Here is a 24428-nt window from a genome sequence, read left to right as displayed (position 1 = left end):
CCTCAAAAATCGTCTTTTTGGGGCTGTCACTCTAGGCGTGCGCCTTAAGCATTGCGCTGAATTCCGTTTTCGAATTATTATAATATTATTTAGATTTTTCCCTTTTGTGTCAAATATGGAACTAAGAGCCCGGTAAATGGAAAATAGCTTTCCTCATGTAATGAAATATTTTTAGAGAGCAGTTAGTTCTGCTCTATAATCAAAAATTTCTTTTAGTAGAAAACAGAGTCTACTTCAGTTAATAATTATATCCACTTGCTTATTTAATATAATTTGGTGATGGTGATTGTTCGATTCGCCCACTCTCAAAATCAACTCTCAAAGTCAACTAATATTATCTGCGGCATAATTTTTTTGTTTTTTTTTTGTTTTCCTTTAATCTAAAAATATATTAGTTACAGAAGATTTAAAGTTTTAGTTGACTAATATTTTTTTGAAATATTTTCGATAAAAAGATTAAATATCTTGCATTAAACTAGTAACTAATATAATTCAAAATTTTTTTCATCTGAAGCTATTTTCCCATCTTTCTGACAATTTGTAGATTCCATCCCAAAAGAACTGCGCCGGCTTGACGGCCAAGAATGAATCAAGCCAATGTTTCATACTCTGTTATGATGTGAACATTTTTCCAGTGAGTGCGTTCTGCATCATCAAATTGTCGTGAGAAGAGACAAAGATCTGAGCTATAAGGCGGGTGAAGTAAAAAACTTTCCAACCGCTATTTTCCAAATAGTTTTTATCTAATGGAAAATTATTGCCTTGTTCCTAGTGGCGACTTCCGAGAGCTTTTCGGCAATCGCTCGCTTCAATTTTATGTCTTGTGGTCGAGAGTGCCTCCCATTAATGGTTTCATACAGTTTTAGAAGCGCTTTTAATACCCATAATACAGCACGCCCTTCTGATCTCACCAAATAAAGAGTATTATCTTAGCGTCGTGGATATTCGGTTTTGCCTTTAATTTGGTTAGTTGACCGAGTTTCACATATGATTTTTTTGCATTTGGGTTTGTCATGTTAAATCCATTTTTCATCATCAGTCACAATCGATGCAATTTTTTTTGTTGTTTTTTAGCGTTCAAGCAGCAATTCTAACATGCTTTCTACGTCTCTTATTTTTATGCCACGTATTTTGCTTGAACTCTGTTTGTAATACTTTTTTTGTCAAAGCAAAGTCGAATAAAGAAAATCTCAATTTTCTAGACTACCTTTTCTGTATCTGTTGTTTTCTGGAACCAAAATTTTATAGCAACCTTCAGTCGATTTTTTTGGTATTTCATTGTGCCTGTGCCCTACTTTTGAGTAATTTACCTACCCATCTAGTATATATGTATGTATATATATGTCATTAGAAATAGCTGTATTTGCTGCTTATTTATAATACTAAGAAATAGTGACAGTTTGACTAAGACATCTTATTAGCTTGTAACCTCCTGACTTTACACTAAATCTCGTAAGCCTGACTTAATTTTTTAAATCAATGATAGTCAAGTGACAAACTTTTTAGAACCCATTTACACTAAAGTTTCCTTAATGAAACATGTTTCTAAAATTATCTTTATTCACGCTTCAATCGGCCGATATTTTACTAAAATCTTACTCAAATACAAAATAATAAAATTATGATTACATTTTTTTATTTTATTTCCTACATCATCTTTCTTGTCATTATATTATTATTTAACACCAACCAGACGTATAAGTAATTGTAAAACAACAAAGAAAATGTCTACTTCCGTCTCTAAAGTTTGTTTGTTGCCAACCGGAGTGCGAGCTCGCCGCATATGCATTTTTCTACTCAGCAAACATTTCTGCTTCAAACTACAAATGAATAGGTACATAAAAAATAATAAATTAAACACGGCCAAGCATGCAAATATCTACACGCATATATATTTTTATACTACTATATGTATTTATGTAAATATGTATATATGTGCATGTATCTGCACCGCCTCGAGGCATTTAAGCACAAATACCACTTTTCGCATTCGTTTACTGCCGACCAGTCGCAGCGTCTACAAACTTCAAGGCCACTATTTACACACACACATACAAATAAATAAAGTATGCATATGTGTACATATGTCAAGCATCCACGATCAGTAAAATTATATGAGCAGCTTAATGATAATTTCGATTTTTTCCTCAACACTTCTTCTTTTCTAGTGCTTATTCACTGTAAGTTCTTTAATATGCTAGTTTTATTAGTGTTTTACAAATATATTTTTTTGCTTCGTATTCGCTAAATCATTTAGCACTTCTCATTTGGTTTCTTATTAATAGTACGAGTATAATTATAATTTGGGTTTTTTCTAAACTTTTATTTGCATTTCGCTTTGAGGGGCTGGGCAGTTTTATTGTCGCATACTTTTTTCTTGACGCTTTCGTTTGCATTTTAATGTTTAGTCTCAAAATAGTCGACAATTTGTCTCGCTCAGTGCATACTGATATTTGCTTGCATACTAAAAACAACAACAAAAGCAATATAAAAAACTTAATATGCAAGTTTCGGCTAGAGCGAAAAATTTTTTAAGCGTAATAATATAAATTTACATATTTTTACCCTTAAGTAGTATGTTTTTGCCCACTTTGCCACTTAACCTTGCTAGGCACGATCATAAGCTTTATAGATCAGAGTTGAAAATTTCTTCAGTTGATCTGTACAAAATTAGTTCATATTTGAAAAAGAGAGAATTAATCGATCAGAATTTCATAAGAATCTTATATCAAGTAGCACTCTGCGTTAGATTTCAAGATGGTTGCTGAAGGGTAAAGAGTTGATGTAGCTTATACAGCAATTAAAACATTTCGAACTGTGCTTTGACTAGTTTAGTTTATTATATACACCTCGAAGTATGCAAGTTTAGGTCGAGTCCCTTCTTTAATTTACTTGTTTACAATATTTATTTTAAAAAAATGTTGTTTAATTGCAAGTTTATAAATAAATCGGATCGTTTGGGTTGAGTTGGTACAAATTTATGCATAGATATGTTCGTTGGTGCATAAAATCACCGTTAAATTGGCAAAGATCACACGATCGACAAATCTTGTGTCGCTAAAAAGAGACACTGAAATCATGCTAAAAACCTATTAAAATATATTTTTGTGGTTTTTTATCTTCAAAGTTTTAAATTGCATTCTAATGAATAAAAAAAGAAATATTGTATATAAATACATATGCATATGTTTATCTTTATGTTTACAAATGATTGAATATTATAAACATTCGCAACCAAGTGTTCCAAAGCTGGAATATTTTTAAGTATAATGAGCGTTTACCTCATTTTGAGCAATAATTTGGCATAACAACAACAACTTGACAATCAATCAACGCAACACACAGTAAACGCAACGCATTGCCGTTAATGCTCTCAGCACGCCCCACTCTGCGTTCTCCGCCAGCACCAAAGGTAAACAGGAATAAAACACCCAGTTTTTTCTTAATGAATTAAACAAAAAAAAAAAAAATTTTCGATGCGATAATTAATGTACTCGTACATATTTTTTGTTATTTATGCGTTTTGTGGGTGTGTGTGGATTTGTGTGCAGACTTTTTTGATGTTTAAACAAATTGTGGTTTTTATTTTTTCATTTGCTGTTTCTTTGCGTTGTTTATTATTATATGTTTCTGATTAATTTTAGGAATATCTATCTATTTTATATATTATTTAGCTTAGAAAAAAAGTAGCTTTAAAAGTTTTGATTTTTTTTCACATTTTTTTTGAAGATTTTATTTGATTTTTTATATTATTGATAAAAATTGTTTTTATTTTTTTTTTAATTTATCTTTCAAGATTTCAATTAATTTTTATAATAATATTTTTTGTTGTAAGATAATTTATTTATTTCCTTTATTTCATTTGATTTATCGTGCATATATTTTTTGGCAATATTTAAATTTAGCTATAGATTTTTGAGAAACTGTTTACGCCCTTATTTTTTTGCCTTTGCAAAATATTAAAAGTTATAATTTCAGTTTTTTTGTCAATTTTAATATTATTTATTTTATACTTATTTATTTACTATAAAAATAATCTTCAACCTTATATATAATAAGGAAATACACTAATACAAATTTTTTTTACTTTATTGGTTATGAATGCTTTAATTTCATATTTTTTGTTTAGAAAAACATCTGTACTGATTTATATAAGTTAAGTATTAATTTAATATTTTTAATGATTTTTTATATATTTTATTATTATTATATTCTCGATTTTTACATAAATTTTTTTTTTAAGATTTTATTGATTTTGTACACTTGCTATTAATTTGTTTTTTTTTTAATTTTTATTAATTTTTTTTATTATTTTTTATTTTATTATTATTTTTAAAATTGTATCATGCAAATTTCATTTATCAACATATCTACATACATATATAAAATTAACTTTATTTTTAAATATTCATTCGTCTCAGTTGAGCGGTCTTAGCAATGTCAGCCTTCTCATACAAGCTAAACCAGCCCCACAGTGCTGAGCACCACGAGCATATTCACATAGGCGATCACTTAGTGCCGATCGATGGCGTGAGGGGTGGCGTTGGAAGCTCAAATGTGGCAGTTACGCAGTGGCCTAGTAGCCTATATGTATATATATATAGTATGTATATGTATGTATCTAGATATTTTTTATCTGCTCAAAGCGAGTACATAGTAGTTCACACCCCTCATCATGCTCGTGTAAGCGTTCGTATTGCGTTTCTCCATGCGAGTCGCATTTATCGTTTTTTTTTTTTTGTTTTTGTTTTTTGCCAGTCAATCAGCCACCAGCATTCTTATGTATACAAATAATTATTTCTACAAACAAACATGCATAGTTACATACATCTATGCATAAGCGCATATGTGCTTGCATTTATATAAGCGCTTTGACGTTTGGTTGCGTTTCGTTTCACTGTGACTTTTATATTTATCGTCTAGTTGCGAATATCAAGGTCAAAGCTTCGTTTGCATGCACACACACAGCGCTACATCGGTACATACATACATTTAGTACATACATACACTTAGTATGTATATATATAAGTGTGCATATGTGTGTGCATACGCGCTTCAAACACTAGCATTGTTTGTTAGTGAGCGATTTTTATTATTAGACTCAGCGTGTACGCGTCGTCCACTCGCTAGCCACTTCTAGCTGGGTCCGCATGTGTATTGCTTCTTCTTCTTTTTTATATTTTTCTTACATACATACATACATATCTACATATAATATTTTCTAACAACAATTTATGTATATCTAGTTTCTTGCGCTTTATGCTTCCTCTATTCGCTGCGAATGTAGAATTTACGCTTTTTGAGAAACAAGTTTGCGGCGATTGCTAAATGACAACAATTTGCTTTTTAATGACTCTCCATATTTTATCATGTATTTGAGAAATTAAAAACACAAAAAAAAAATTACCACGTGTTGGTGGGCAGTAAACGTTAGATTTTGCTATTTTTAGTTATACTCAAGCGCGAAGTTTTAGAAAATGAAACTATAAATACGGTTATTTTTGTTCCGAAGAAGTGCTCAAGTTTTAGATGATTTTATTGTCTTCATAAGGCTTGCTTCTTCTTTTTTATATTGACTAATACTGCAGTTTTTTTACAAAAGCTATTCTATTTCATCTTAGACTTCCAAGCCTAAAAATTTATCTTTACCACCCGCTCAGCGCGAGTTTCCATATAAAGGCTCTCTGAAAAGACTAATGGAATTGCTTGATCAGATTATCCTCAGGCAAACAATTGGAGGCACATGTATGTATCTTGGAACGTGGCTAACTGCCAAGAGAAAGAACTACACAAATTGCACCTCAGCAGAGATTTCTTCCAACTAAACTTAAGTTTTAAAAAAGGATGTTTCTCTCAAAAAGAGTTAATTTTTGCTTAGAACCTACCTTTGGTTGGCCAATATCAACAGCACAAAGAGAAGAGGCATCTCTTAGAGGTAGTCAAGTGCATTTCTCTTTCAGATTCAGATACTTTGCTTGTGAATTGCTCAAAATTTGTGATTTTGACTGGTTTATCTTGATTGGATTTTCTTGTCTCCCCCTCCTGTCTGAGCTATGGAAAATGGTCGTAAGCCGCATAAATATCACCCTTCCATATTTTTTCAACGCTTTATTATACAAACTCCTTCGTAATTAATTTCTTTATCCCTGACTTTGGACAGGAATTAATATTATTGAGTTTGCATGTCTGCCATAACCATTTTTCTACTTAAATTTAGATTTTATATGGTAGTATGGCATATAAACCTTTTCTTAATCTAGTATTAGTTTATACAAGTTTCGAATAGAATGTCGGGCATTTTTTCACTAATTAATTGCACTTTAGTTAGTTTTCTGAAATATCTCATTATATAATATCTTTATTTTTGTGACTCAACTGCATACATCAATAAAAAATTACGTAGGAAACGGGTAGCCTAGTGCTATAAGGAAGGAGAGAGAAGGAACAAGAAACCATAATTAGTATAAGATAGTTTCTAACGAGATCGATTTCAAATATTTCTCACCCAAAGAATTAAGTATAATTTAAAGTGAACTTTAGTTAACCGGCATATAAATAATTACAAATATTCAATATTTCCACAACCAAGCACTAAAGTATAAATTAAAATGAACTTAAGTAAACCCACCTGTTACGAACGATATGGCAGCATGATTGACGTAATCCTCGTAAGTCCTACTTGTTTACGTATGAATTGACGTGGCGCGTTCTGATTGGTGCAATAAGCGAAACGGGAGCAATTATAATAGTAAAATTAGTACGGTAGGCAATGGGAAAACGGGAGCCAATCATGCTTTCAAAGGGTAGAGTTCAGAGTAAATTTTTTAATTTTTAAGAGTAATGCTTTGATTGCCTTTAAATATAATTCAGTTCAATTGCAAAAAATGCTCGCCTATTTTTTTAACACCACGGATAAATAATTTCTAATGTGATAATGAATTTATAAATCATAATATTTAATCTTATAACAAACACTTTGATTCTAAAATTTTCGGATTTCTCAACCAATGCGTTTAATAAAAGTGAACTTTAGTAAACTGACAGATTAATAATTTCTTAGATATTAATATGTTTTAATATCGCTACTACAGACTAGATGTACCTTGAGAATGACTTGAGAAAGTATTGAGAATGTAACTCATATATATTATCACACAAAGTTTGAATCATTATTGACACCCAACATAAGTTTGTATAAATAAAAACCCGAAAATATACAAATATATTCCTTAGAATATTGGAAGCTTGCAATAATTGCATAAAAGTCGACAAATAAATATATTTTTTTTTGATTAGCCGTAAATTAAAATTATTTATTATTTATTAGTCAAAAGTTTAATTACATCTCTCTATGCTTCCTCGCCACCCTGTTACACTAGATTTGTATACCGCCTAGCAATCTCAATCATGCCACACAATCTACTCTGCGCAGATTTGCAAGTCGCAAAAAACAAAAACTAAATTTAAACTTTTCCATATCACCGCTGGTTATACAGTTTTAATTCCGCGTATCTGCCGCAAATATGCAAAATAAACTGACTTCCTAACCCGCAACAAGAACAACAACTACCACCACACACTGTCATGCGTCATACCAGCAGCCTCTAGATAGAGTCATGTGCCACACGCATGCGCAACAACCATAGCACAAACAAAGCGCCAAGCTTACGTTCGATACCTGTCGGCTAGAAAAAAATAAATAAATATTAAATGTTATACGTTTTCGGTTTTTGGCCTTACTATGTTTTGCGCATGCGTTCTTCTGGGCCATGCAGAAGTCTTGATAGAATTGTAAGATTTAAATTTGATAGCGGCAAAAGCGGCGCCAGTTCAACGTGAGTACAATGCTGCCCGCCTGCCATCAGTCGAGTGCAATAGTTAAAAATCTCAAAGAACAAAAACAACAACAAATGTATTTATAATATGCATATATGAGCGATTTTGCGTTGCGATGATCAAAAGCTTGCTGTGCCTTGCTTGCTGTCTCGCTGTCGCCGCGGTTCATCTTCAGCAGCTTTGCAATTACAATGCAACCCTGAGGGTGGCGGCTGCAGCTGCGCGCAATGGGCGAACTTTACGTTTTCTCTACTCTCTTTGCATTGCCGATTTCTCTATTTACATATACACATGTATATATTTGTACTATTTCAAGGTGGATCCTCTATATAAATATATTTATAAGTCGCTTCAATGCTTAAGTTGTTCGACTGTGGCGCATAGCAATTTTAGGGTGTGACTTTATGCCAAAGTGAATATTTCGTGCTAAGAGTGGGGGTGCGGAAGAGAGAGCGAAGCTAAGCGAAGAAGAGTTGAAAAAAAGCAAATAATAATAGAATGGCTTGAAACAAAGGACAGTAGGCGTTTGTGGACATTGCGAACTTTTTCATGCATTTTTTTCACTCACTTCACCCCCTCTCCGGCGTTAATATTTTATGTCTTTTTATGGCCAATTTCTCGTATGAAAAGCTAACATTTCTATTAAGCAACATTTTGGGTGGGTTGATGCGCCAGCTGTTACGCTGGTTTGTGTGGTTGTTGTTGTTGCGCATGTGGCCGTTATTGTGACCACCAGCGCTGCAGCAGCGCCATATGCAAATTATCGTAATTTGGACGGGTGTGCGCATATGGCCAAATGCCTAGCCGAGCCTAACAAATACATATGCATATGCCGGTTTATATATGTATGCACGTACATATGTATGTATATAAATTGAAAACATAAAAATAAATAATTTCAATGTTAGCTGGCGGCATATAAGACTTTTCCTTGCATTTATGTCTTAATATGATTTAAGCTTTATTACCCCGGCAGCTTTCTGCTGAATTTTTATGTACTATAGACACTTGTATACACACACAAACATGCACATATATGTACATACATGCAAATATACATATATGCATACATACATTACATTTGATTTGTGTCTAATATATGCTTATGCGTTTGTTGCAAGCATTCTGAGTAGAAAAGCAAATTATTTTATGCAAATTGTTTATTGATTTCTTTTTGCTTACATAATGTTTACAAATTAATATTATTGGCGTATAATTTTTGTAGCAAATAGTCCACAAATTGCTATGCAATTTATGGCTATTGTGGATTGATTGCGGTGGACTTGGAGGCGCGCGCACACATTCAAAAAAGGCCAATATTTATGGGCTATGAATATGCATAAATTGTATTTTTCGCGCAGGTGTGGCATAATGGTTGCATTTTAGATAATTTAAGCTAGATTTGTTTAAAAAAAAATTTTGTTATCAGCATAATTGTAATTTGACTTATTATTCAAGTCGAACGCAATTTTCAGCTCATTAGCTATATTAGTTTTTTTTGATAGACAAACTAAAGTTGCACAAATTATATGATTTTTTCATAGATATACATATGTGTATGTTTACTATAATATTTAAAAAAAATTCAGACCCATGAATGTACATAGATAGTTATGTATATATTCTATTCTACTTGCAACAAAGTATTTAACAATTACTTAAGTGTCATAACATATTTTTCTTTGAATCATTTAATTTTGTTAATTTTAGCTTTACAGTTGCAATCCCGAAAATAAGTTTCGGGATCCCGAATTTCCAAATTTATTTTCATATAGCAATTAAGTTAATAAATGTAAAACTCAATTCTTCAAACGTCATTGAAAATTTCATTTCGAAATCCCGAGTTTAATTCCGAATTTTCAAATATGTTTATTAAATTTTCATAACACAATTTATATTTATAAGGTAACAAAATATTTTTACCGCACGTCGTAATTATTATTTCCTCAGATGTTATTCGAAAATAATTTTGAGATCTCGAGTTTAATATCCAGTTTTATATATATACATATATAAAATATTAAACTTTCATTTACATTCATTTATACGCTAACAACGATCTTTCAACTATTTTGTACATGAATTTATTTTCAGTTGTCATTCATAATATGAATCAGGAAACAAATCTACAAAAAAAAAATACTTGGAGAAACTTGAAGTACTTTATCATGTCATTACATTACTAACTGAATTATTAAGAAAGCTTCAAAGCCGAATTTCGAAATTTTAAATTTCGGGATCCCTAGACTAATCTTGATTTTTCATATAAATTTATTGCAATGAGCCCATTAAATTCTGTATGCTGCCAAAAACTACGAAATAGACTTGCTTTGAAACGACTTTTTTGGCATTCAAATTCTTACAAATTACCAAATTCAAACCCTTCAATAATTCTTTCAATAAAATACTAGAATAAATATCTCAATTTTAAGTGTTTTTGCCTCACCTGGCGATTTATAGGAGCTTACTTACTAACTCTACTACTCCTTCATTCTGAAATTTGCACAGTTGAATACCGGGATCCCGTATTTTTCAAGAAATTATTAATATCGGAATTCGAAATTATCTGGTGATTTAGGTATAGGATCTTACTTTTCAAAATACCATATAATTCCAAAATTTTCTAAGTTGAATACAGGTATCACGAAAATTATTAATTTGGGGATTCGGAATTTTAGTAGGACTTTCTAATTATCATATGATCCCGAAATTTCCAACGCTGAATACCGGGATCCCGAGAAATTTTTTAGGAATTTTCAAAACATCAAAATAGGCATTCCGATTTTATGAGGTTTACTGTAAAAAATAGCGTACGATCCCGAAAATTCCGCAATTATTTATCGGGATCCCGAAAACATTTATGCACACTTTTTTAAGACTGCAAACGACTGATTTTAGCTAAATTCCAAATTGTGAACCATTACAAACTATCCTGTTGCTATCATGCTCCCTACGCCCTATATCGCCCTTTACTCGTAAATACATAATTCTCTTCACGTGATATTTGAGTGCAGTGCAATTACACCGTTAGACCAAAAATCGTGGCCACATTTCTAACCTGACGGAAGAAACACGCAGCGTAGCCGCAGTACAACAAAGCGCATAGACACGGACACACATATAAACATCTACATACATACATATGTATATATAACGTAGTTACTAAAATTGTCCGCAAAATAGTCTAGTACGAAGCGCAATGGAGACAATAAATGCTAAAGCACAAACAAAGCAAAACTCTACGAATCAAAAAGCAAAAATAAAAACTAAATAAAAAACTGTTGGCAGTCAACTGGCAACGCAACGCAACAATGCGCTGTCACTTCGACGTCTCTGCTCGAAATTCCCATGATGATAATAATGAATTGATGAGGCTGTGACCAACAACAATAACAATAGAATGCCATAGTCACTCAATCGAACCGAAACTGAGTGACCGCCCGCCTGCCGCACTTATATAGCTTGCAACACGCCGCGTTGTCGTGAGCGGCACAAAAAAGTGGCACGATTTTCGCAGCGGCAGCAACAAACAAAAAAGTATCGTAAAACAGGCGAAAATATGCGCACAAACACAACGCAGTAACAATTTGAAAAAACAAAAACAACAACAACAAATAAAAGTGCGCTTTGCAAACGTTGTGGAAGAAAGCTAAGCATTTTTCTTCACTTTGTGGCAATGTTAAAAAGCTTCAGCAGGTCCATAAACAAAATGCGAATTATTAAAAAAAAATGTAAATTATAAGAAGATCAACAACAATAACAAAAAGAAGACTCCATCAAACAACCGAAATAAGCAGCAGCCGCATTTGAAGCGAATTGTAACGCAATTGTGGCACAACAAGCATCGAAAACGCAAATGTTGCATGCAACAAGCAACTATGTGGCAGAAATACTATAGAATAATGCCAGTTGCTATTTTTTTTTGTTATTCCACACATATTGTTGTTGTTTTGCTTGCTTGCCACGTTTGCATTTTTCGTGAACTTGTCACGATCTGCAATAAATTTCACGATGATTGTTGCTTTATTTGCCAAAATGCGCGCGCGCGCACACACACTTATGAATTAGTAAATACACACAGTCGCATACATTTTGCGGCCAGCTGTCTGCCACAGCGCTATTGTTAGAGCGGGCGTAGTAAAATATTTCTGCTAGTTGAAGTAGGTGCATGATTCCTGATAAATTTGATAGAACCGTTGCATGTTTTAGTGCTCAATTCTGAAATTTGCTGAAATTGCAGTTGCGTGAATTATCTATTTACAGAAACTCTTTAAAGCAGTATTAACGGTAATTGTAAAGTATAATAGCAACTAATAAGTTGGCTACAAATTTTATAGTTATTTTATAGGTTTTTCAGAAAATAAAAATTTCGAATCCCGAAAATTTCGGGATTGCTTTCGGGATCTCAAAAATGTAACAAATCTGCTTTGCGATAAAAATATAACTAATTTACTTATTTTAAAATACATTTAAATAGTCGGGAAATGTTTTAAATTATTCACTTTGGAACTTTCATTATACATTCTTACGCTGCTCAATATACTTGCACTATAAATCTCGTTGGCACCAAATAGCACATTTTCAAATATACATAAAATATAATGCATTACCTTTTTTTCTCAACTTTTTTTTTAATATACACTTAAGTGGTCCATATACATATGTATTTATGCCTATAATTTTATATCTACATACATATGTACATACGTACATATATATGTACATACATCCATATGTATGTATCTCACAAATTACTATAGAACCCGTGTGCCTCTCTCTAAATGTCAAAACATTTAATGAGATCGCTTTCTGGAAGAGTTTATAATAATAACTCGTATGAAGAAAAATTATCAATCCCGAAATTTTAAAAGTTTAATTTCGGGATACCGAAAGTAGTCCCGAAAAAATTCGAAAATCTTATGTATTTGCTTACATACATACATTTGTATGTCATATTGAACTTTTATCGGTTTTTTACATTATGTAAAATATACAGAAGAAAGCTCTTCGAAGCGACTATATACATACATATTTTCGAGTTTACTAAACTATCTTCTAAATATATGATATCAATATCTTCCATCCATTACATAATTTCTAACGCACTTGTGCACTTGTTATCTGACTTATTCGCAGCGGCTTCGTGTACTCACACGCACTCACATGTAATAACGCACTCATACAAACATAAATACTTCAGCATTCATAATTTCTGATTGCCTTAAACATGAACTTAGTGCAGAATTTATTATTATTTGCTACCATTTTCACCTCATATCCTGGTCTATAAGTCTACCAGGAGTCATAAACAAAAGACGCAAATAGGCAAGATTCTTACAGCGCCTTACAAATGAATGAGAATTGAACGAAGCGCGGCAAAAATATTATATTTGTTGCGCTTGCGCGTGTGCGTGTCAAACATATCACAACGTATTAATATAATATTTTCTTTTGCCTCATTGATTAGAGCAAAGCGAACTAAGACAAAAGCAACAGCAAATAAAATAAATTACCCTCATACGCAATGTTGTGGCATGTGTGTGCGAACTACAAGCGCGGCAACAGCAATAAATGTGTTTGTAAAATTCGCTGGTAGCTGCAACAAACAGGTATCTATAAAGAATCTTAATTTACTGCGTGGCAAGTGTGGTCGCGGCACAGCATCAACGGCAGCTGTTGCAAGTTGCAACTGTACTTGAATTACTTTCACATGCATGCGCGCGTGTATGTGGATTTGTTGTGTGCCATCTATCTGCTTGTTTGACGGCGCATGCGCATAGCAACTTTTAATTTGATGACGATTTTATGAGTTGAAATGGAAATTGCAACGCCTCCAGACACGCAATGCCGCATTGAGTTGGTCCGACGATGATGATTCTGAAAAGTGCTGATATGTTTATGTAGTTGTATGTGTGCATGCGTACGTGAAAATTGCAATCGATTCTGTGAATTGCTCGTGCAGCTGGTGGCACAAATATAAAAAATAATTGAGAGAGAGAAAAACATATTTCAGTTCGTGCAAAGTGTTGCAAAAGTATGTGAAGAGCTACGGATTAAAAAAAAATCACAATTTTCCACAGTTTTTTCATTAACTAAAAGATGAAATATCGAAAAACCGCATTCCGAAATAGTCCCGAAATAAAATTATATTGATTTCAGGATATATGCGTATTCTCCAATTTTTTTTTAATACTTTTTTTTAATAATCGGGATCCCGAAGTAGTCCCGAAATAAAATGTTATTTTTTTTTAGCATCAATGCATTTTTTTTTTAATTAAAAGAGCTAACGTTGATATTTCGGGATTAAATACGAAATCCCGAAATAATTCAAAAAAAATGTTTATCGCTATCAGGCTCAATGCGAATTTTACATCAGAATTTTGGTATGCGCACTTTCTCAAACATTGCGCTTCCTTATACAAAAACCAGTACGGTCACTTAGTTCCCCTCAAAGCTCTCTTTCGAGTTACAACTCCAGTTTCCAGCGCGCTGTTCCTAATTGAATGGGAGTTGTGGCAGCAACTCTTTAAATTTATGCTTGCCAATTTGCCACAGCGCAGCTTGCCACAATCGATCGGCTTTACTCGGTTTTATATGCACACACTCCCCGTGGTCATTTGTTTTTCGTGCACGCAACATATTTTTTCACTTTTGGCATTCATTTGCAGGACTAACAACAACAATAACTGTCAGCTGCTAGCTTGCCATAGCCGCTGCTGCAACCTTCAGTCACAGCCATTGGCGTTCATTAGCTTTGGGGGCGTCAACGTCTCGTTATTAACAGCGCGATCAATTAAGCGCTGCCATTCGGTCGGTATGCAGTCCAGTTGGGGCAATGATTTGCTAGCCGCCAAATGCCAATGCCAACAAATGTTTCCCATCCACTATTCTTAATCGTCGCGCAATCAGGAAATTCGATTTTGCTAATAGTAACGTTAGAAACGTAATAACGCCAAGACACCGCCGTCTGCCACATGCGCCTTAACTTATGTGTGTGTGTGTGTGTCTTTTGCTTGCGGAGTCACTCCCACTGGAAAGTGTACATTTCTAGATCGCAACAAATCGCCGCCAGCAATTGGTATGAGGCGTAAACACGAATCAAAATACAAGTACTCTCTAGGCTCTCCAGGGGAGAGGGGGGCGCTAAAGCTGAAGCTGTGACAACTGATCGCAATGAGAGCGTGAATTGAGTGCCCGGCAATTGCTGGAGGCATCTTCAAAAGTTGTTGGTGCTTGGATTACCAGCTGATTGTTGTTGTTGTTGTTGTTGCATGTTGGCGGTGGGAAGGCGGAAATCGCTGGAAAGATTGGATTTTTAATAAATTGCAGTGCAAACTCGCATTGACAGCCGATCATAAAGCATTACGGTAAAGAAAATATAGTTTTGTTCTTCGTTTACACAATTTAATGGATCGCCATAAAGTAATAGGCAAAAGAAATTGTAGTATATTTACGGGATATGCGGCAATAAAGTATGGCGGCTAGCGAGTCGGCTTTATTTTCCCTGCAAAATGAAGAGAAATGTATAGTTTTAAACATATCGAAATTAGATATAACATAAAATGATTATATTATCGAGCAATAATTTTCTCTTTCACGCAAAGCCAAAAAATTAACCCTCCAAATACAAGTCTTAGCCTCCATTTGCACCAAAATAACTCAAGAATTGATTTTTAAATGAAGAGTCTGCGCTTTTTTAAAATATGAATGTACTCCAAGTACTTAGGACTCACAATAATTTAAAAATACTTAAGTAATACTTACTTTGAGTACTAAACTCAGAGTAGCTCAATACCTAAAAGTATTCTTTCAGTAATACTTTTAAACTTTTTGTTACACCCAAATTATTACCCAAATTTCTTGATGTTTGATATTTTCTTGTAGCTCTCGGTACTTTCGTAAATTCTCGAATATTACTGGGCCTTTAATTAATAAAGAAGAACGTGTTGAATTCATAAACCTATTGAGAATTACAAGACTTAGGTGAATGAAATATTTTGACCTTGTCACCATGTTAATTCATATTTATAACACCAATGTAATCTAAAGACATATGGATCAACTGCGATGTAGTCATTGATTTAAACGCGACCGACTTTAAGCTTGGTAGACCAATCATTTACATATATTGCAAATATCAAACAAATAGAGCAGTTTGACTATAAACATAATAAAAATCAATTAAAACTCATCTGACGGCAAAAGCGAGGTAAGGAGTAGATTATACAGGCCTTCCCAATCACATGAGAATTTTAGGGTTTTATAATATTTAATTTCATATCAGACCTTTGTTTATGGAAAAGCAGCGGTTTTTATTCTAATGCTTACCTGAACCAAATCGTTATAGACGTAGAACGGACATTTGTGGGAAAATAAAATTTACTCGAAAATTTGTCAGCTGTTGTTTAGCATGTGAAGCATGTGCTCTATAAACCATAATCATACGATTATTGAGATAACTTCTCAGAACAGCTCAGAACCTGCAGCGAGCAGAAGATTTTTGTTTCAAAATACAGTTCTTACCTCAATATCAGCAAAAAATACTATTCAAAATTTGAATGTAAAACCGAATACCGATTAAATATATCACCTACCTACTTACATGTATCACAATTGTATCACCTGCATGATGTCCATATACTCGTATCTCTATGATTAAGTTAGTTTCTAGAGTCTCAGGAAAGTCAGTTAGTTCATTTATAATGACGTTTTTTTTTTATGATGCCATTCAATTATCTACCGAAGTGAAAGTAAGTGCTGTTTAGTATTAAATTGCCAAAATTTTAGTTTCGGGATCCCGATATTGGTGGCAATTTTCGATTCTGCTTTATGACTTCATGAAATTATCTATGAACTTGAAATTTAAATACTAACATTTTCTATAATCCCGAAATTTTATACTCGGGATCCCGATTTTATTACCAAATTTTTATGCGTTTTTTTTTATCTGAAGTTGACGGTTTGTGTTGACTTTTACTCAAATCCCGAAATTTCAATTTCAGGATACCGATTTTAGTACCGATTTTTTTTTACTAATTTTTGTTAGTTGTTTAAAGAGATTTTATTAAAACATAAAAACAATGTTTTTTCAACCAATTTTATATATGAATGAACAAACTCAAGTAAATCTTGAATAAACGGAATAATAATCTGCTAATTGTATAATAATATATTGTAATATAACATAAGCACTCATGTGCTTTATTCGTCGTGATAATCAAATGTATTTGATGAGATACTCTACGGTATAGAAAACATTAACAGGATTCAGATATTTTTTTCACTAGAAATCGCATAAGGCTTGAATAAACATATATAAGATTAAGTAAATATATGCACAAAAATAATTTTTAAGCGGTAGTTTAATATTATTTTGTCTTTTATTAGGAAATTATTTGAAAATAACTTTTGCTAATTTTTCTTATATCTATATAAACCTACAACTGCTTATTAGACGCATAAATACCTGTAACTGCCAACTAAAACCCAAAGTAAAAGTTGTTCTTGTTATTGTTGTTATTAGTGCTAGTTGCTGCGCTTAAGAGCGCAATATTCGTACACAAATATATAAATACTTATTTACGCCTTTGTTGCAAGCGGCCCACCTTGGCGGCAACACAGAGAATTTATTTCCTCGGGCGTCGACACTTTTCTTTTTCCACCAAATTTATTTTCCCCACACACCATTGCAGCGAATTGGTGAAAACTAAGGAGTGTTACCACTAAAATATTCGATGATATTTTATGATATGCGAAATTTAATGGCAAAATAAAAATAACAAAAAACGAAGTTGCAACAAAAAAGAGCAACACTGAAAAACATAAATTCGTTGTGTAGCAAGCGCATTGCTACAACTTGTGGACAGTTATAGTGCAACACGTGCAATGTGTAGCAGCGGACTTGGAAAAGTTGTTGCCGCCTGTGGCCGTTAAGGCAGTGGTGAAGGCGTTAACAGCATGCCGCGCATGCGCACAAACGAACAATGCTGGCAATAGTGCAACAATTTGTGGCAAGTTTGAGAAGAACGAGTTTTCTTTGCTTTTGAAAAAAAAAACGCAAAATATTTTCTAAATAATTATTAATGCATGACAAGAACAGTGCTAGCTGTTACTTGTGCTTGCAATTTTTTTTTTGCTTTTATTTTAGAAATAAATCGCTTTTGGTCATTTGGGGATTTTCACGCAGTCCACCGTCTATGCATACACTTTTTTATACTTGCCACATGCTACTACAATGCATTGCGTTAACTTTTATGTGCGCATGCGCAAAGCCTTCACGCAAATTAAAAGCACGCCACAGTCACACAATTGCATTCGAAAGCACATGCACAAGATAGAGCGCGCGGACAGCAACCAGCTGCGCAGCACAACAAACAGTTTCAACGCCTTGGGGTAGGCAATGCTATGCGATGCATATTTCGTGCACACTTGCGGGCCAAAACATGAATGCAACTCTGGCGGCACATACCATAGCCATACACACACACTAACTGTGTGCCGCGCGCCGTAACTCTTGTGCCAGTGCGTTCGCTGGCGTTGCGTTGCTCCTTTCCGCCGTTTTATATCGCTTTAACGCCCATATATTGCGTTGGTGCAACATACACTTGGTTGTTGTTGCTATTTGGACATTTTGCGCAGGCGCTAACGATTTGTTGAGGTTGTAAATAAAAGAAATCGTTGCATTCGGCGGGAAATTGAAAATATAAACACAAAAACAACAAGAGCAACATATAAATATAACAACAACAACGCTGTTGAGAGTAATATTTTAACGCAATGGCAATTGCAATAACAATAATAACAATTGTGTAAATTGCTATGCGCTTTATGAAATTTATATGCACACATTTGCTAATGCAGCTTCGTACGTGTGTGCATGTGTGTGTGGGTGTCCACCTATATTTACCTCCCGCCATATATTTGCCATCGTCTGTTAGTTGTGCGACCACAGCGACCACAGCGCACACATTAGGGAAATTTCAATTACTCTAAAAGTGCGTCCCGAAGCGTCGCAGCCAGTTGAGTGGACCGTACCACATCATGCCGAATCGAAAGTGGGCCAATTGCATTTGTGTTTGCAATATTTATGAGATTGGCTGGTGGTGAGCTTGGTGAAACATATTTTTACTCAATTCTCATTACTTGTTTTTTTATTTTAATTTTTTTCTACCAGCCTTAGTTTGTGTGGCACAAGTGTGAGAGATTGCCAATGTGCCATGATGCTATGTTCATTTATATAATAAATTCAGTTACGTGCCTGAAGTCAATTTCTTTCGTGGCTAAAACAAATTTTTCATGGTTTATATTAAAAATAGTTACATAAAAATATGATTTTTTGGTTGTTGCATACAAAGTTATAAGCTCCCAGAAATCTCTAACCGTATAATTTCCAAGAGCTGGTAAAAGAGCTACTTTGGGACAAGAGCTTTGCAGTATGTGCTTAAAACTGCAGACTGAGGGTACATTTATTTTCTTTTTTTATATAGTATGTTTCAAATAATTTAAGAATATGATATACTTAGTCATTAAATATGACATAGTGGAAACCACGCTTTATATAAATCTAATATTTCTAAATGAATTTAACGTAATTTATTTTAAGAAGAAAAATACCACCAAAAGTAAGATTTTTCCATTCTGTAATAACATAAAATCGAAGAGACATAATAAAATAAAGTTTTCTTTAATAAAATGACAATATTTGACATAAGAATGTCAGTGAACGTTGTTAATTGAAGCGAGACAATAAATTTTTTTAATGAGTTGTATAAAACATTTATCAATTTGGTACTAAATACATATATCTACTATATTTTATAACTGCTCTATATATATATATATATATGTGAATGTATATAAGTCACATGCGTCATTTAAAGATCACCAATTCACAGCTTGTCATTTATATTAGTGTAGCAAGAACTATGCTGTATATAATGTGCATGTCATCAGCTTTCGACCTTCGTAATATAGTAAACATTTTTTAAATATTTTCAAAAAATACTGAAACTCTTTTTTATAGTACAAATCGTCTCTCAGGAAGGCCTCGAATCATGTTAGATACTAAACTTATTATTTTATAGTAGAAGAGAAACAGCAAGAACATTTTTGACTCTATAATATGCGTTTAACCATTTAACTAATAACAACTAATTCTTGCATTCTTTGCTCTTTCCTTACAGGTGGTCCTCTCGGCCTGTTCTTCGTATTTCCAGAGCCTTTTTCTGGACCACCCCGAAAAACATCCAATTGTGATATTGAAGGACGTCCGCTTAGCCGAACTGAAAACATTAGTCGAATTCATGTACAAGGGCGAAGTTAACGTGCAATATTGTCAGTTGTCGGCTTTGCTCAAAACGGCCGAGTCGTTAAAAGTAAGTTAACGGTACTTTACACGTAACCCAAAGTTATTATATACTTTTGTTTTTAAAAATTTTGAAGACCTGAAATATTTATGTGCTGATCTTCAATTAAGCTTTTACTGATTTATTTTCTCTCTTTGACTAACATTATTCTTACTTTCTCTCTCTTTCACCCTTGGAACACACAGGTTAAGGGCTTAGCAGAGATGACCAATCAGAATACAACACTGAGAGAGCCAGAACGTGAACCGGATCGCTTGAGACCGCATTCGCAACCTATTAAAAGCACTTGTGACAGCCCCGTCGATACAGCGCTAACGAGCGCGTCCAATACATCGTTAGCCACCTCAGCCGCAAACTTAGCCACATCAGCCGCTTCGTCGCCAGCCGCCGTAGCTGCCACAGCCTCAACAAACGCCACCGCGAACGCAACAACAGCGCCAGCTACTACGACGCCAGTCAGCACCGCAGCTGCCGTTGTTGCTGCAGCTGCAGCAGCCGTTGCAGCGGCCACTCAGCAACAACAACAAGCTGCCACCGCGTCTGCCTCCACATCAACGACGTCCACGTCAAGCACAAGTGCCGGCAGCAGCGCCGGTTCCGCAACCACGGCGTCTACAGCGCAGAAACGTGACGCTAGCGGTGAACGCGGCGGCGGTAGTCCGTCGTCAGCGCCACCCACAAAGCGTCAACAAATGTCACCCGAACGCGACTCCTCACCGCTGCCGCTTGATCTCTACCAGGGGCGCAGCGTCGGTGAAGCCGCAACACTTGGACAGGATGGTGGCGCGTGCGCCACTAGCGAAGAACGCGATGCGACGACGCATGCCATTAGCAAAAATAACAACAATAACAGCAGCAATAAGAATACGACGAGCAGCGGTGGCGGCATTGCCAGCGGGACTAGCACGCAAACGGCGCATCACAACAACGGCAATGGTGACAACAAGTCGCGGCGACGCGATGACTCAGACGATGAAGATGACGACGAGCCGCATCATGGCATTGCAGCAATGGATTCGCCGCCCGTACGACCGGGCTCATGCAGTGTGCTGGATGTGGTGGAGAAAATCGAAGAGCCCGACAGTTACGACGAAGAAATGGATTTAGACGATGATGTTGAGGATAATAGTTCGAACGATGCTATGGGTTTAAATATGAAAATCGGTGCAGCCATCAGTCACACTGCAGCTGCGCTGGCTTTACCCTCACCGTTGGGTGGCGGCAGTGGCGGCGGCGGCGGTGATCCAGAATCAGCGCGCTCAACACCCGCTGCTGCAACCAGCTCAACATCGTGCGGCGGTCTCATACTCGCTTCGGATCTCACACACCAGCAACAGCGTGCAACTTCGCGCAGTCCACGCGATGCGGCGAACATTGAGCGACCCGGCAGTAGTGGCGTTTGCGGTTTGGCCTCAACCTCGGCGGGCATGAGTCCCAGCTCTTCAGCAGCAGCTGCCGCAGCGGGCAGTGATGCGCTGGCGGGCACGTCCGGTCTGGGGCCGGTGCAATCGGTGCCGCTGGTGAGTTTTGAGCGGTGATTTCACTGAAAGAAGTTACATTTAATTTTCTACCTCTTTTTCCATGTTACAGTCACTCAAGAAGGAGATCGATTGCAGCGAGGATGACAACAGCAACAGCCGTCACATGCATCAGCCGCGTTCAGCGTCGGCAGGCGGTGGCTTGGGCGGTGATTTGGACTATCGCCTGACCACACATGAGTCGGTAAGTGCAAACCAAACGTTAAAAGCTTGTTCTATTTCTTACATATACATATGAAAAAAGCAAAAACAAAAAAAAATAAGAATAAGTGATAAAAGTGTTTAGTTTTTCTTTTGTTGACGTTTTCACTCCTGTTCGATTTCGATTTTCAAATTCAAATGATACCGTTACATTACTTACTACTTACTACTACTACATAAAATACCACCATATATTCGATATATATTTATATATAAATATATTATATATACAAATATATTTATTAAATATGTTTTTTGCTCTTCGTCGTGTTCTTTGTCTATGAATTTGTTTACTTACTACATATCTACGTACATCACGTTTAGTTTTTTTTATACAATAATCACTAGGATACTTTTGTGATTGAGTTTGTACTTTTTTGATTCCAATGGCGATGTTTTGTTTAAAAGTTGCTGTCGTTGAAAATTTTTATTGAGAAAAAAACACATAAAATAATAGCGTAAGAGCTTCCTTCAATTGCAAACATTTTAAGCTTAAATAAACAAGGCGCACATTTTTGATTTATAGCCTCCCCAAAACCACCACAGAAAAATTTGTTGAAAAAATTCCAAAAAAAATGTAATAAAATACTAACAATTTGAGTGCCAAAATTTACAATTTTCTGCTACAAAATTGGTTTGCAAAAAATTGGTAAATGCACCACCACCAAAATAGTACCCCAGCCCCGCTCAAAAACGAAAAAAAACATTGCTGCAACATTGGTAGAAAAAAAATTAAATTATAAAAATCTGCACGAAATTTCCATTTTTCAAATTTCCCTTTGCATTTCCGCTAAATTTTATATGTGAAAAAAATCCTTGCTTTGCCATATAAATTTTCGGTTGACATTTTATGTTTGCCATGTTGCATGTTTGCCATATCAAAAATTGTTAAATAAATAACAGACGCTTAAAAATAAAAATAAAAAATTCTAAACACACACACACATACATATATATCAGTTATTTCCCATTTGGCCGCCATTTATATGCGCACACACAAACACACACACGCTTACATATACGTTATATGCCACCTGCCACACAGCCTAACCTCACTCGCGCTATTTTCTGTCGCCAATTTCGCCGTTTTATTTATTTAATAACTCGCTGGTAATTTTTCAATTTTTTTGTTAGCTTTGCCTTTTTGCTTTTCTACCGTTAGACCATTTTAGCATTCCGATGCTGATTTGGATTTTGATTTCATAAATGTCGCATGTTTTCGTGTGCTCAATTTTTTGCCGTTATGTTGTATAGACTGCAGATACACATGCGCTTGCTCTGCTACGTGTTTATTGTATTTGTTGTTATACTTTTTTGTTACTTTTGATTTTAATTTTAATTTCTCCGCTATGTTCTCGCTTATTCCGTTGTGCATTTTATTAGTTCGCCAGTTTAGGCATAGTTACACACACATATGTATATACATGAATTGACTCGGTCCCTTTGCCACTCAGCTGGTCAGCAATCTTCCTGCATCTCTCCCGCCCTCAGCTTGTGTCCACTACCAATGCAGTTGTATATAGTAATAGTTTATTGCGTTCTATGCGCACCATTTAATCAAATTTTCCAGTATGCTATTCGTTTTTACAGTTATTTGAAATTTTATGAAATTAATATTACTTTTGCATGCATTTAGTTTTTATGTTTTTGGCGCAAAACTAGCAAATTTAACGAGCTTTTTGTAAAATTAATAAAAGTAATGTACGTAAAATTATTTGGTTTAATTGTATAAAAGCGTATACTTTATATAACAATAACAGTAATTAATTATAAAAACTATAATATATGAGATTGATAATAAATATAATATTTGTATAGCATACTTTTTAGAGCAAAGTTAAAAGTTATGTCATATAATAAATATAATATTTTTTATGGCATACTTTTTAGCGCAAAGTTCAAAGGTATTCGTACTCGAAGTGAAGTATTGTTCATAATTATATATAATAATATCTATATTTACTATATAAACACTTTAAAATTGCTGAAAGCTTTAAATAACTTTCAAATTTATAAATATAAGATTGGAAAAAAAATTTAACAAGAATTTTTTAACAAGTAAAACATAATCCCTGGATTTGTTTTTTTTTTTTTTTTGGGTGAAGTATGAACTGAATTTCTTCGTGGTTGGAGAATAGTAATAAGGTAACGGTTTTTGGCCAGTTCAAAATCCGTTTAAGTTTCGTCTAGGAACTTTCTGTTTATTGTGGGGGAGAGCATAACCTGTTCTTTAGGAAATCTTAAGAGTGTGGTCAATTTTCTCGGTTCTCAGTCATGTTATGTCATGGCATAGAGGGTTATCGCAATAATGTTTTGTTACTGTCCCTTGACTTTAAACTCGATTGCTCCTTATAATATAGCTTAGTCAAAGTGTCATAGGTTTGACAACTGTAATGGTACTATTGTTCTTCAAGATCTTCAGAGAAATATTATTTGAGTTGAGCGCTCTTTTACCACTAGTTCACCAAAACATAATCGCATAATTGAA

The 24428-nt window shown here is 34.5% G+C and overlaps 1 protein-coding gene across 5 annotated transcripts in view; it reads left to right on the top strand.

Annotated features, from left to right (window-relative positions):
- mamo (maternal gene required for meiosis) overlaps positions 1 to 24428 on the top strand; it is a 363978-nt gene that overhangs the window by 279898 nt on the left and 59652 nt on the right. For all 5 annotated transcript variants that reach the window (XM_070110061.1, XM_070110062.1, XM_070110063.1 and 2 more), the window contains 3 exons: positions 20019 to 20210; positions 20387 to 21721; positions 21792 to 21923. In XM_070110061.1, coding sequence (XP_069966162.1) covers positions 20019 to 20210; positions 20387 to 21721; positions 21792 to 21923 — 1659 coding nt within the window. The remainder of the gene's footprint in view (positions 1 to 20018; positions 20211 to 20386; positions 21722 to 21791; positions 21924 to 24428) is intronic.

This window comes from Bactrocera oleae, chromosome 5 (assembly GCF_042242935.1).
Source record: "Bactrocera oleae isolate idBacOlea1 chromosome 5, idBacOlea1, whole genome shotgun sequence".
NCBI classification, from domain to species: Eukaryota; Metazoa; Arthropoda; class Insecta; order Diptera; family Tephritidae; genus Bactrocera; species Bactrocera oleae.
The sequence above is the reverse complement of the archived record's forward strand: the minus strand, read 5'-3'. Positions and strand labels throughout refer to the sequence as shown.